General features: G+C 41.2%; 1 protein-coding gene across 1 annotated transcript; it reads right to left on the bottom strand.

Annotated features, from left to right (window-relative positions):
* Positions 1-207: 207 nt before the first annotated feature.
* Positions 208-12294, bottom strand: LOC121854694. The gene is made up of 3 exons (XM_042349409.1): positions 12247-12294; positions 12087-12121; positions 208-4586 (listed from the first exon to the last, which is right to left on the bottom strand). The coding sequence occupies exons 1-3, from the start codon at positions 12256-12258 to the stop codon at positions 842-844; spliced, it is 3792 nt and encodes a 1263-aa protein (XP_042205343.1). The 5' UTR covers positions 12259-12294; the 3' UTR covers positions 208-841.
* Between the last annotated feature and the right edge of the window lie 1678 nt (positions 12295-13972).

Here is a 13972-nt window from a genome sequence, read left to right as displayed (position 1 = left end):
TATAAAGAGGCCGGGGTACAGTGAAGAACCCATGATACAAGCAGGCCAGGGGTGCAGTGAAGAACCCATGAAGTGAGCTGGCTGTGGGGTGCAGGATATTTGCGTTCAGTGTAACATTCAGTAAGCAAATGCAACGACCTAAGCTAATTACATTACCTATATATGCTGCTTCACAATCACACAAAACAGGACAAAGAAACAATCAAATAAGTTGTCAAATCTTTTAGTAGGATTTTACAAGTGATTCTCATATGTTAGGATATAGTTAATATAATAATATTTGTGTGGAGGAGGAAAATAATTGTATTAGTTCGTAAGATTAAGGTTAGATTTGAAGACAGATTGGATTATTTTTTTTTATTCGACCGTCACAGATAGACAGAGAGAGATAGACAGAGAGAGAGATAGACAGAGAGAGAGAGAGTTAGTTTTCGTGTTTCTGTGGTGACTTGAAGATAAGACTTGCACACGATAAATATTTCTTGAAAAGTGACAAAAGAAAATGTAATACAATCAATTAACATGAACTTGAATGTATTTAGAACACAATAAAGAATGAGAAAAATAAATCGTAATGAAAGTAATGCACCGTAAAATATGATGTAACATATGTGATAATTACTTAGGTGTGGATAAAGGAAAGGCGTTGTCAGTCTCCTGAAATAGTTTATGATGTCAATTATGTGGTGGTTGTCACTTTCTCACTACTGAAGTCACTTTTGTCATTACTGTTGTCACTACTGTTGTTACTTTTCTGACCACTCTTGTCACCTTTCTCAAAACTACAATCACTAATATTTTCCTTCCCTGACGATGCCACTGGGACCATAAAGTTATGTCCCTAGGCACTAGAGGACCTAAACACCTTTTGGAAGCCGTAAGGGTTCTGGCCGATTTTGGTGGTGTGAGAGAAGGAACTAGGGAAAGGCTGCATGGGCACTCCGTCTGAGAAGGAATAAGGGTTGACAAAAATGGTCTTCAAGGATTCGAAGGCTGTTGTAAATGCTCCGAAGTCTTCCATCTTAATGTCGATGCCGTAGGGATCGGAAGAGATGTGGCCACTTTTTTCAAAGGGAGTGTCGAGTGTCCTGGAAGCAATGGCTTCCTTTTCGATGGCCGATATAAAGCCGTAAGGATTGATATTAATCTGACTGAAGTTACTGAAGCTGGACTCGGTGTCGGGGTACTTTTCGATATGCTCAGAGAAGCCGAAGGGATTGGATTGGATTTTATCGGTCGAAGGAAGGACATCGGTGCCTTCCTTCAATTGGTGGAAAGAACTTTTGAGGTCACTTGGCTTGTAATAGTCACTCTGAATCTGATCAGAGAAGCCGTACGGGTTGTTGGCGATGTTTTCGGTCTTACCAAACGACGAGGGTTCGAGGTCAAGCTGTTCTACCTGGTCGGAAAAACCGTATGGATTTTCGGGAATGGAGTCAACGGCATCAAAACTAGAGGTACGCGTGGATGGGGAAAAAGATGAGCGTTGTATCTGGCTGGAGTATCCATAGGGATTTGCTGGGATTCTCTCGAATTCTTCGAAAGTTGATTCTGCGCTTTTCAGCTTCTCGATTTCGGAGGCGAATCCGTAAGGGTTGGTAGCAATATTGTCGAAAGTGACAAAACTTGAAGTGAGTTCCTTCTTTGACTCAGGAGCTTTTTGAATGTATTCAGAATATCCATATGGGTTGACATCGATGGCCTTGACGCTCGCAAAACCTCCTGGTAATTCGTCTATTTTCTCAAACTGGTCAGAGAAGCCATAGGGGTTGGAAGGTATTGACTTTATAGCCTGGAAACTGGATGATCTTTCTCTCTTTTTATAACTGGGGTGTTCGACAAACCTTGTGAAGCCATAAGGGTTTTCAGGAATACTTGTTACAGTCACAAATGGTGTGGGAGCATCAGGAATAGACTCCACCTTTTCTGAGAACCCATATGGGTTTTTGGATATTAAAGGATATCTTACGAAACTCGAGGGCAGACTTTTGGATGTATAGGACCCGAGAACATGTTCTGTGGAATAACCATATGGATTAATTGGGATATGTTCAGTGTTCTCGAAGGCGGTCGGGGAGGGTGACAATGTCCTTATTTTCTCTGAGAACCCGTAGGGGTTAGATGGTATTTGTTCAAAGCTTGCGAATCCAGACGATCGTGATGACGGCGTGATTGAGGCTCCCTGGATATGTTGAGAGAATCCATAAGGATTTTGAAAAATGCTTCTCATATTGGCAAAACTAGATGGAATATCATCAAGTCTAATTAAGTCATCCGTTAGTCCGTAGGGATTGGATGGAATGGAAGAAACCTTTGCAAACGAAGATGGTCGACTGCGAGGACTTGTGTGCCCTCGTTCTATTTTCTCAGAAAATCCATAAGGATTGAGAGGAATCAATCTGACAGAGTCAAAACTGCTTGGTTCATCATCTAAATTCTCAATATTTTCAGAATAACCATAAGGATTTGATACGATGCGAACAGGTGCCTTTAATCCACTTTGTAAGACACCTGCACTGTGTGCCAGTCTCTCGAAATTATTAGGGAGACTGTAAGGGTCAATTAGTTCAGGCAGACCATAAGGATTGTTTTTAATGTTACTAACTTCTTCGAAACCATGAGGTTCTTGGTTGAGGGAAACGACTTGATCTGAATATCCATATGGGTTATCTGGGATTAACTCACCAGCTGCAAAGCTTGACTGGCTATATTTTGGGCTATAATTTTCTCTTACATGTATCTCGGAGAAGCCATACGGGTTTCTGATAATTTTATCGACATTTTCATAAGCATTCTTAGCCTCATCAAGCCTTCTCAGCACTTTAGGCTGACTGCCACTGCGTTCATTGTCCTCATAAAGGGGATACCCATAGGGATTAACTGGAATAGACTCAAATGCAGAAAAACCTGTTGTACGATATTTTAGGGCGTAGGATCCCGTTTCTACTTGTTGAGAAAAACCATATGGATTTTTGGAGATCAGTTCTGACACTTCAAATCCCGAGGGAGTGTCGTCTATCTTTCTATAAACTTCCGATGTACATCCATATGGATTTGTAGGTATTGTCGCAAAGCCAGCAAATCCACTTGTCTTCTCTCGTGGGCGGTAAGGCAGTGCCTGAATCTGATCGGAGTAGCCATAAGGATTCACAGAGATCAAATCTACAGGAGCAAATGATCCTGGGATCTCCTTTAATTCTTCGATATTCTCGGAGAAGCCATAAGGATTTGTGGGAATAGCTTCTACCTTCTCAAAGCCACTGACGGCGGTCCTCATCTTGTAAGGTTTCTGCTCGATATTTTGAGAAAAGCCAAAGGGATTGGAAGCGATTATATCAAAGGTTTCAAATGCTACTGGAGCATCTCTTAGCTTCTTAATCTCAGTTGAGTATCCATAAGGATTATCAGGGATAGTTTCTACCTTCTCAAAACTGCTGCCAAAGTCTTTGACTCTGTATATATCTCTTTGAATGTTTGTAGAGAAGCCATAAGGGTTTATTGGTATCGATTCAACTTGTTCAAAGGCCTGAGGCTCCTCATCTAGCTTCGTCAGCCCTGGTGAGAAGCCATACGGGTTATCGGCAAGTACCTCTACTTCAGCAAAGCCACTGCCAAGTGTTTTTGGTACGATGTTCTCACTCTCAACATTTTCAGATAAACCATAAGGGTTCGACGCAACTGTCTCAGTAAGTTCAAAAGCCTCCGACTTGCTCCCCAGTTGTTTAATATGAATAGAATATCCATATGGATTATCAACGATAGTTCCCACATTATTGAAAGAACTACCAGCAGTTCGTGGTCTGTAGGACTCCTTCTGGATGTTTTCAGAGAAGCCATAGGGGTTCGAAGCAATGACTGGAATAGCTTCAAATGCTTCAGGCTTGTCACTTAATTTTCTTACCTCAGTTGAATATCCATAGGGATTGTCGGCGATGGTTTCTATCTTCTGGAACAAACTGCCAACATATCTAGGTCTGTAACTCTCTGTCTGAATATTCTCAGAAAAACCATATGGGTTCAAAGGAATTAAAGGAACAGCTTCGAAAGCTTCATTTTCATCAAGCTTCTTGAATTCTGTTGAGTACCCATAAGGATTCTCACTGATGTCTTCTACCTTCTCAAACACACTATCAACGTTTCTTGGACTGTATCTCCCAACTTGGATATTCTTTGAATAACCGTAAGGATTCGAGGCTATCTCCGGAACTGATTCAAATGCCTCGGCCGGATCACTTAGCTTCTCGATCTCCAAAGCATACCCGTAAGGGTTGTTAGGGATGGTCGCTATCTTCACGAAGCTGCTGCCGGCGGTTTTGGGTTTGTAGCTCTCTTTCTCCAAGTTCTCTGAGAAGCCATATGGGTTTGAAGCAATGACGCCGACAGAACTCTTGAAGACTGATGGAGACGCCCCGAGCTTCTGTACCTTAGGGTAGAGTCCATAAGGGTTGGACGCAATGGTTTTGACTGTCTCGAAGCTGGAGGAGAGGTTGAAGGGCTTAAAGTGGGCGACAAAGGTGATGCGGCCAAGGGGGTCATCACTCCCGAATGCTGCTGGTGGGGGCGCTGGGAATCCTGGGATGTCGTATCTGAGGGAGAAGAAATAAGTCTCAGCGTTACTAGACGATATAATGCCGTATATAAATAGTCACTGTGAGGTATCAAGAGAAGGTTTTAAGAAGTCTTGGAAAATGTCCTCCAAAACACACACACACACACACACACACACACACACACACACACACACACACACGCACTTATGGCATCGCTATAAGTAATGGAACAACACTAAATACTAACAACCATAACAAATGTATGTGATGGTAATTAAATAAGTTATTAAATATTTCTACACGCGATATGTGTTAACCGAAGCCTGGATGATGTTCTGGTGTAGAATTTGAGAAAGATGGATAGACTGATAGAGAGATAGTTCGAAAGATAATCAAAGATATAGATAAATATAGATTGATACACAGAAAGATAGACATATAGATATATAGAAAGATAGATAGTAAGACAGACAGACACATAGAAGCAAAGACAAACACCATCCATGGATTTTTTAATAGTAAACAACAGCAGAACTGAAATCATAGACATCACTTAGTTGAAGGTAATGTGATCTCTCGCTGCTCTTACGGTAACGAGTGAACGTAAGGTTTTATAACTATTTTTTGACCTGCACCGCGTTAAGAAAATGAAGGCAAACTGGATAAATAGAAACCTGACGTAAAAACTTAAGCCGGGTCAATCCTGGGCCACGACACCTGTACCTGCCTCAGGGGGTTCCCGGCGGTGAGGGAGTTGTGGGGGTGCAGGTGAGAAGGGAGGAGTAGAGAAGGGGGGCAAGGTGAGGGGGATGTGGGGTGCAGGTGAGAAGGGAGGAGTAGGGAAGGGGGGCAAAATGAGGGGGATGTGGGGTGCAGGTGAGAAGAGAGGAGTAGAAAAGTGGGGCAAGGTGAGGGGGCTAAGGAAGGAACGCAGTAATGATGGGGTATAGGTAAGAGTGTTTGTTTGGTGGGGGTACAGAGAGTAGGAGTGTGAGTGATAATTATGGAGGGTAAGATGGAGAGAGGAGGTGTTTGGGGGTATGGAGTTATGAGAGGTGGAAGAGTTAGTGATATGAGGGAGGTGCGGGGCAGCAGGGGAGGAGGGAAAGTTTAGAAGGTCATTGACACGCAGGTAGGGTGTTGGGCTCTTAAGCTACTCTCTCTCTCGCACCGCTGGAGTTGTAAGTGTATCTCAGGTTACGTAATTTTACACTGAGAGAAGTGATGGCGGTCAAGTGGATTGGGAACAAAGTTGCCTCCCTGTGTAACGACTGCAGGGTTGAGTGTACAGTGTGTTGTAATCCCTTTCACTATGCTGTACTGCTCTACTCACGCTATCTTACTGATAACTGTGCAAAGTACATAAATTCGTACAATCAAGGTCCAATATGCTAAAAAAAAAATCACTGAGGTGCAAACAGTCTCCCACCTCTCACGACTGACTGTTAAATATCTTCGTTACTAGGAATATCTTAGAGGAATTTCATATTTAACTTAAAATTTATGGATAACTAAGTATAAACCCACTTGTCCTACTTTATAGCCCCTTAAAACAAACGACACGTCCATAATCTATCCCTAAAAACTCAATAAAGGTAAATTTGTTATCCATTATCTAGCCCTGATAAATCCCCCTGTACTATAAAAAACCCGTCCATCCCTGACGCACCTTAAACTGGAATCAAAACACAAGAGAGATAATAATAATATATTCAGGGACAATGTTAAAGGATTGGTCCCTAATTCACATACTGTACAGCGGCGGTGTTTACTGAATTCATAGATCTGGTACCTGGATGCTGGTGAACCAAAGTATAATCGTTATGATGATTCAACCCTTTGAGGAATGTGATATACCCCATTACGGAAGATGGTTCATCGTTTCGAGGGATATGGTTTAACCCTTTGAGGACGGTGGTCAAACCCATTGATGCTATAATTAACACAGGTGAGAGAGAAGAACAGATCGTGTGGTCAGGTGATAAGTTTTTCCCGATATGGCTTATAATCCCCTAAACAATGCTTTTTATGATTGGTTGATCAGTTTCTGTGTCTATGTGATCAGTATCTATACCTGGTGGTTAGTTTCTCATACAGGCAGTGTGTTAAGAGGCCAGGTAAGTAAGTGGGTGACCTTATGTTTCACGAAGGGAGATAATTTAGGGTCTCCTTTCTTTACCGCCCACAGTCTACCCAGTTGTTTCATGTAGATCAAAGTTTATACACACACACACACACACACACACACACACACACACAAAATCCTACGTTGGCAGAATGGTAACAAATGAAGACAGGGGTTGTAATGATTAAAGAGAATAAAGTCTCATGAATTTACTATGATTTAAAAGAAGAAAACATAAACAAGTGAATTATTAGGATTTTATGATATACAAATTAACGGGGGTTTAAGATACGAGAAATATTAACCAGATGTTGTTAAGAGTGTCCATCGTGTTTTGATCCCAACTGAACATTAACGAAAGAGTATGTTTAGTAGTGAAGGAACATTGTATAACGGGGAAAATGTTACACAAAAACAGAGAGGGAATGAACAGTTCACAACAGGAAAGTGGTGACCTTAATCATGTGTGTGTGTGTGTGTGTGTGTGTGTGTGTGTGTGTGTGTGTGTGTGTGTGTGTGTGTGTGTGGGTGTGTGTGTGTGTGTCTGTGTGTGTGTGTGTGTGTGTGTGTGTGTGTGTGTGTGTGTGTGTGTGTGTGTGTGTGTGTGTGTGTGTGTGTGTGTGTGTGTGTGTGTGTGTGTGTGTGTGTGTGTGTGTGTGTATGTGTGTGTATGTGTGTGTGTGTGTGTGTGTGTGTGTGTGTGTGTGTGTGTGTGTGTGTGTGTGTGTGTGTGTGTGTGTGTGTGTATGTGTGTGTGTGTGTGTGTGTGTGTGTGTGTGTGTGTGTGTATGTGTGTGTGTGTGTGTGTGTGTGTGTGTGTGTGTGTGTGTGTGTGTGTGTGTGTGTATGTGTGTGTGTGTGTGTGTGTGTGTGTGTGTGTGTGTGTGTGTGTGTATGTGTGTGTGTGTGTGTGTGTGTATGTGTGTGTGTGTGTGTGTGTGTGTGTGTATGTGTGTGTGTGTGTGTGTGTGTATGTATGTATGTGTGTGTGTGTGTGTGTGTGTGTGTGTGTGTATGTATGTGTGTGTGTGTGTGTGTGTGTGTGTATGTATGTGTGTGTGTGTGTGTGTGTGTGTGTGTGTGTGTGTGTGTATGTGTGTGTGTGTGTGTGTGTGTGTGTGTGTGTGTGTAGGGCATGACAATAGAATGTGACCTTGTCCTGCCCACGCTTATACTCTTCCTTCCCTCTCGCTCTCCTTCCTTACCTCTCACCGTTACTCCCTCTCTTTCACCCTCCCTCCCTGTCTCAAACTCACCTCCTCCTTATCACCCCCCTTCTCTTCCTCTCACCTTCCCTTCCTCCTTCTGACCCCCTCTCGCCTTTCCTCTCTCTCTTTCACCCACCTCTTCCATTCTTTCTCATTCAGCCTCTCTCTTTTTCTCATATTTGACCTCTCACTCCCTGGAGAGAGAGAGAGAGAGAGAGAGAGAGAGAGAGAGCCTACAGAAGCAAACTATCGTCTTCAACCACCACAGACTCAACCAACATAATTAAATCCTTCGAAAATTACTTTCAACCTAATTACCCATCAACCAACAAAATCATATCACCAGGTAGAAGTAGCAACAACCAACCAAACAATCACCCAAACCCCTCGAGAATCCTGGTAGACAACGGCAAACAATGAACAAAAACATGACCAGATTCTTGAGGGACTTGATAACTATGAAGGCCAACACCGGTCATTCCTGGAACTGGAGGTTGGTACCAACTCTTACGAGACCAATATAATTATAGCAAACCGGACTGAGCGGGCTAACACAAACTGGCAGTGGTGGTGGTGAGCGACGTACAGCAAGGCATGTATCCAATTTTATTTACAGTTCTACATTAAAATCTTCCTATTGTTTATTAATCACAAGGAGAACAGATTATATATATATATATTAGAAGTCACAGTATCAAGCTGAAGGTACTTTTTATTTCTGTTCTGACATTGACCTTTAGAAGTACGACATCATAGAGGGTGAAAGTTTGTGACACGAGAAGACAATAAGCTTGACATTAACTTTAGTTTTGTCACACGAATCAAGAACAAGACTTGAGATGCACTACTCAGACTATAATTATGACGGCAAAGAGTATCACTACCTCAAAACAGGCCAATAAGTCCACTCTTACCAGACAAACGTAAAACCGTGCCTCAATAAACAACCTCAATCCGCTGGCAACAAAAATGACAAGCTGTTTAATAGGCCATAAACCTATACTCTACCACATAAAAGTATTAAAATGTTTCAATTAATCAATCAATCAAACAAACATTCTCCTGTCATTCCATCATCCCTCAAGATTCAGACACCACCACACCACTCGCCTCTAGCTCAACTAACCATGAACTATGTACTCAACTCTACACTTATATCGTACCCACACAACAACGGTGCAAGGGGACTGTCAACACCCTACCCCTGGGGCGATAAGACCTTCACAGTGCGTTCAGAAAGTTGTGGTGTAAGGTGATCAAGATATAAATGACTTCTATTTGTTCTCCCATATACAAGGCAGAGGTAAAGGTGGCTACTCCCGTCTTACCATTGAGCACCCTGAGGTGGTAGGGTGTGTTTAGGGTGAGGTAGTAGGATGAGATGGTAGGGTGTGGTAGTAGGGTGTGTCTAGGGTGTGGTAGTAAGGTGTGTCTAGGGTGTGGTAGTAGGGTGTGGTAGTAGGGTGTGAGGTAAAGGTGTATTTGACAGTTAGGATGAGATGGGACTTGGGCTATGGGTGAACCATTAACGACCCACTCACAAGAAAGATTCTAGTGAATAATGGTGACGTGTGTGGCTTTGATTTTGAGAGAGAGAGAGAGAGAGAAGGGGCGGATCCAGGAATATCAAAAGGGGGGTCCAAGAAGTTGTGGGTGGGGGAACAGGGCGAGCGCAACGAACCCACCCAACTGGGAGGGTTTGGTGGGGCGCTGTAAGTCCCCCCCCCCCCACCACGAAGATTTTTTTTCAAATCTGACCAAGATCATAGGCATTTTGAGGCCATTTTCACTTGATATTAGAAGATATTCTGAAGTCAATAGCATAAACTTTTTTACTATACAAAAATGCCTGAAAAGATGGGTCCAGACCCCCAGGACCCCGCTGGATCCGCCCTTGGAGAGAGAGAGAGGCAATCCGCAAGTCGACCCGCGACCGTGTTGCCGGCTAAGAGCTTCCAGGAAATTGTGTTGCCATACAGAGTCCCACAAAAAACCTACTATCTTTATCTTAACTAAATAATTTATTTTATGAATACTAAACCACTTACTGCTTACTTGAATAAATATTACTTTTAAAGAAACACTTCATTAAAAAAAGTAAAAAACAACAACAAGGGATAAGCACTAGATTTTAATTAGAGACACAGGGGGTAACCTGCACCTCAAGCAAGAGACAAGTTTTATTTACAGTACACCGTAAGACTCGCCTCTTGGTTTCTATTCATGCCAAATAAAATAGAATTTGAACGTCAATTTAGATTTAGATTTGGTATGTAAACATGCGTAAAGTGTGTGTAAGGGAGAGGGGAAGGGAGGGAGGGAGTTGGAGGATAAGACGTCCAGGATCCTTGAAGGAGTTAAGGTCACGGCGAAGGATATTTTTTTTTCTCCTAGGTTGAGTTTAGTCAAATTTACGATACAATATTTATTTAACCTTCACTTATCGGGCTTAATTAATTCTACCTAATCTAAGCTAATCTTCGCTGACCTTAACTACCTCTAATCTAACCTATCTTACTTAACCTACTATAATCTCATCTAACATTACATAACCTAAACTAACTTTACTTAAACTAACCTCATCTCAATCTAAGTTAACACCTGAACCTCACCAAACTTAACTTTACCATACCTGACCTAACCTAACCTAACCTAAGCTAACCTAACTTAACCAAACCCAACCTCACTTAACCTAATTTAACCCAAACTAACCTAACCTATCCTATATTAGCTGTGAATTATAGCCAGCTGGTGTAATGTTAGCTTTCATTACCGTCTGTATAGCTGACGATAGCTTTATAATGGCGTTACCTGAGAGCTATATCTGTAATCAGGGTTAAAACATACATCCATTAAGAGTAACAAGACTGTATAAACCTGAAACCCTTAGTCGGGGATTAAGGCGGGTAATGGGGGCGAGAGTAAAGAGGCAAGAGAAGGAATGTGAAAGGGAGGGAAGGGCTTTAGGGTAACTGTAACCTTGACAGAATAAGTTACGTAAGAAAAGGTTTGTGTTTTTAACCCAGATAATAGTTGTGGTGGTGGTGGTAGTAGTTGTGATTGGATAGTTATTAGTAGATAAGGTAGTTGGGGTGGATTGTGGTTGTAGTGGAAAGTATATATGGTGTGGTTGGTTGAGATAGATTGTGGTTACCTGGTTAATAATGGTAGTCGACCTTGATGGGGAGAGAGAGAGAGAGAGAGAGAGAGAGAGAGAGAGAGAGAGAGAATCAGGTGGGCTTATAAACAAGTGGACAAGTAAACTACAAAGCAATACAAATTTTATGTAACACCTCCAACACTACACAGCAACACCCCCAATACTACATAGCAATATCACCAACATTATATAACACCTCCACAACTACACAGCAACACCCCCAATACTACATAGCAATATCACCAACATTATATAACACCTCCAACACTACATTTTAACCTCTCCAACACAACACAGTAACAACTACGTAGTAACACCTCCAACACAACATACAGTAGTAGCATCACCAACACTACATAGCAACACCTCCAACACTACATAGTAACATCTCCAACACTACGTAGTAACATCTCCAACACTACATAGCAACACCTCCAACACAATATAGTAGCATCACCAACATAGCAACACCTCCAACACTACATAGTAACATCTCCAACACTACGTAGTAACATCTCCAACACTACGTAGTAACATCTCCAACACTACGTAGTAACATCTCCAACACAACACAGTAACATATCAAACACAACATAGCAACAACGCCAACATTATATAACATCTCCAACACTACATAGTAACACCTCCAACACAACATACAGTAGTAACATCTCCAACACTACGTAGTAACATCTCCAACACAACACAGTAACATATCAAACACAACATAGCAACAACGCCAACATTATATAACATCTCCAACACTACATAGTAACACCTCCAACACAACATACAGTAGTAACATCTCCAACACTACGTAGTAACATCTCCAACACAACACAGTAACATATCAAACACAACATTGCAACAACGCCAACATTATATAACATCTCCAACACTACATAGTAACACCTCCAACACTGTATACCGGTTGAATAAATGGGCACTGAATGAATGCATATCGATCAATCTATTTAACCCAGACACACACTTGTATATCCTCAACATAGATAATTAATTCATAAATGAAATACAATACTTACGATAATATTTGCCCAACCAGCGTCGTGATTAATATCTGAAAAGAAATTTGGACACGACTTAGAAACTGATATCAACATGTTTGTGATGGTTTGATGTTCATTTGTCTTCATAAATTTAAAAGTCTTTCTCAAAAATACATAATTCTAAAGGAGTACTTACAAGTAGACGCATCTTGTACGGCGGCAGCTTTGGTTCTGATGCCGTCTGCTACTCCCCACAGCCGACTCTCCTCCTCAAACTAGCCAGCCAATCACAATACGCGGGCCACATCCGATTAACCAATGGCTGAGCTTTAACCATCCACACAACCAACCAATCAGCAAACTACACTTACATACCTGGCTGACTAATAACCTGATTTGTTACTAATTCAACCAATCACGACAAGTTTCTCATTGGGGTTAGGGAATTTCACAGGTACATTCTGCACATCTTAACCAGTCACGGGTGGTATTACAAGGCAGTTAGCCATCGAGCTGTTGGGAGGGTACCTAACCTCACTGACTTGTGTCTTCACTTTCCAGGAAGCCTCGTATCTTCAGTTTCCAGGAAGCCAAGGTCTTATAAAGCTAACTTGTTCTACCTGGCTACTACCTCCTGCAGGGTACACTCATATCAAGGGGTGGTCCACGATGTTGCTTGTGTGTGAGGTGGGATGGAGTAACCCACAAGCTGTTGAATGATGGTGGAACTCCTTGTCATATATATTTCTAACTATGATGACGACCCTCGAGAGCTGCCACGGTCAAACAAAAGAGGCTGGATAGATTCATGGATGATAGAGAGTGGTAGTAACTCTCGACAGGAGCTGCCATGCACAGGACAACCGGCCTATTGCAGACTCCTTACTTTCTTATGTTCTTATGTGAAAGGTGCTACCTGCCCTGGGTTGACTTGACATCCTGGATATATGAGCAATAGTGTAAATGGGACTGCCCTATATGGGCCAATAGGCCAGCTGCAGTTTCCTCCATTCTTATGTTCTTGCAGTGGGGCTTTTCAGATACTGATAACAAACAATTATTGTACACATATGGTAGTGGTTGTGTGGTGTAGCTGAGTTCTGCATCCTTGTGTGTGTGTGTGTGTGTGTGTAATGTGCATATTTGGTGACTTAATTAAATATAAAAATATAATAATAACAATGCCAACAATACCATAAAATCATTTAAATAAACGTTTAATTGTTTTAAAAGTAAATACACAAAATCTGTACAGCATTACATACAAACACTCAGGACATAAAATACTATACTAACAATCTAGGTAAATACAATATTAAAAAAAAAAAAAAACACTCCAATCTTTGCATATCAAAAACGTGTAAAAATACCTTACATTATTATTACTTATCAATTACGTATCAATATCACAAGAATAAAAACTGTGCATATATTACGTGTAGCATCTATGTCAACATCTAAAACACGAATAATACTTTAACTTAAAACACAAAATTATTCTCATAAAATTTCTCAGGTAAATTAACAACATTGTATATAAATTAAACACAACTTACCTGTGCCTATTCCACCCCCCCCCCTTCAAAAATAGATATTTCAAATTATCTAAAGAAAAATATAATCATGTGTTCAGTTATACGTCAAGGCACACTCGTAAATCACACAGGTGTACATACCAGAGGAGAGATATAATAACTGAGGTTTGTATATTTTTAGGTTATATAATTCTCACCTTCTTAGACATTACAATAATTAGTGGTTCATAATTCATAGGCTTCATAATTCTAGGGTTCTATAATTTTATCAGACCTACAGTATAATAATAATTCACGGGTTCTATAATTATCAGAGACTACACGATAATAATTCATGTTCCATATAATTTGTAGGTTTAATTATAATCCCAGTCATTAATATAATTC

Source organism: Homarus americanus, unplaced genomic scaffold (genome assembly GCF_018991925.1).
Source record: "Homarus americanus isolate GMGI-L3 unplaced genomic scaffold, GMGI_Hamer_2.0 scaffold53233, whole genome shotgun sequence".
NCBI classification, from domain to species: domain Eukaryota; kingdom Metazoa; phylum Arthropoda; class Malacostraca; order Decapoda; family Nephropidae; genus Homarus; species Homarus americanus.
This window is presented reverse-complemented; position numbering and strand designations above follow the sequence as displayed.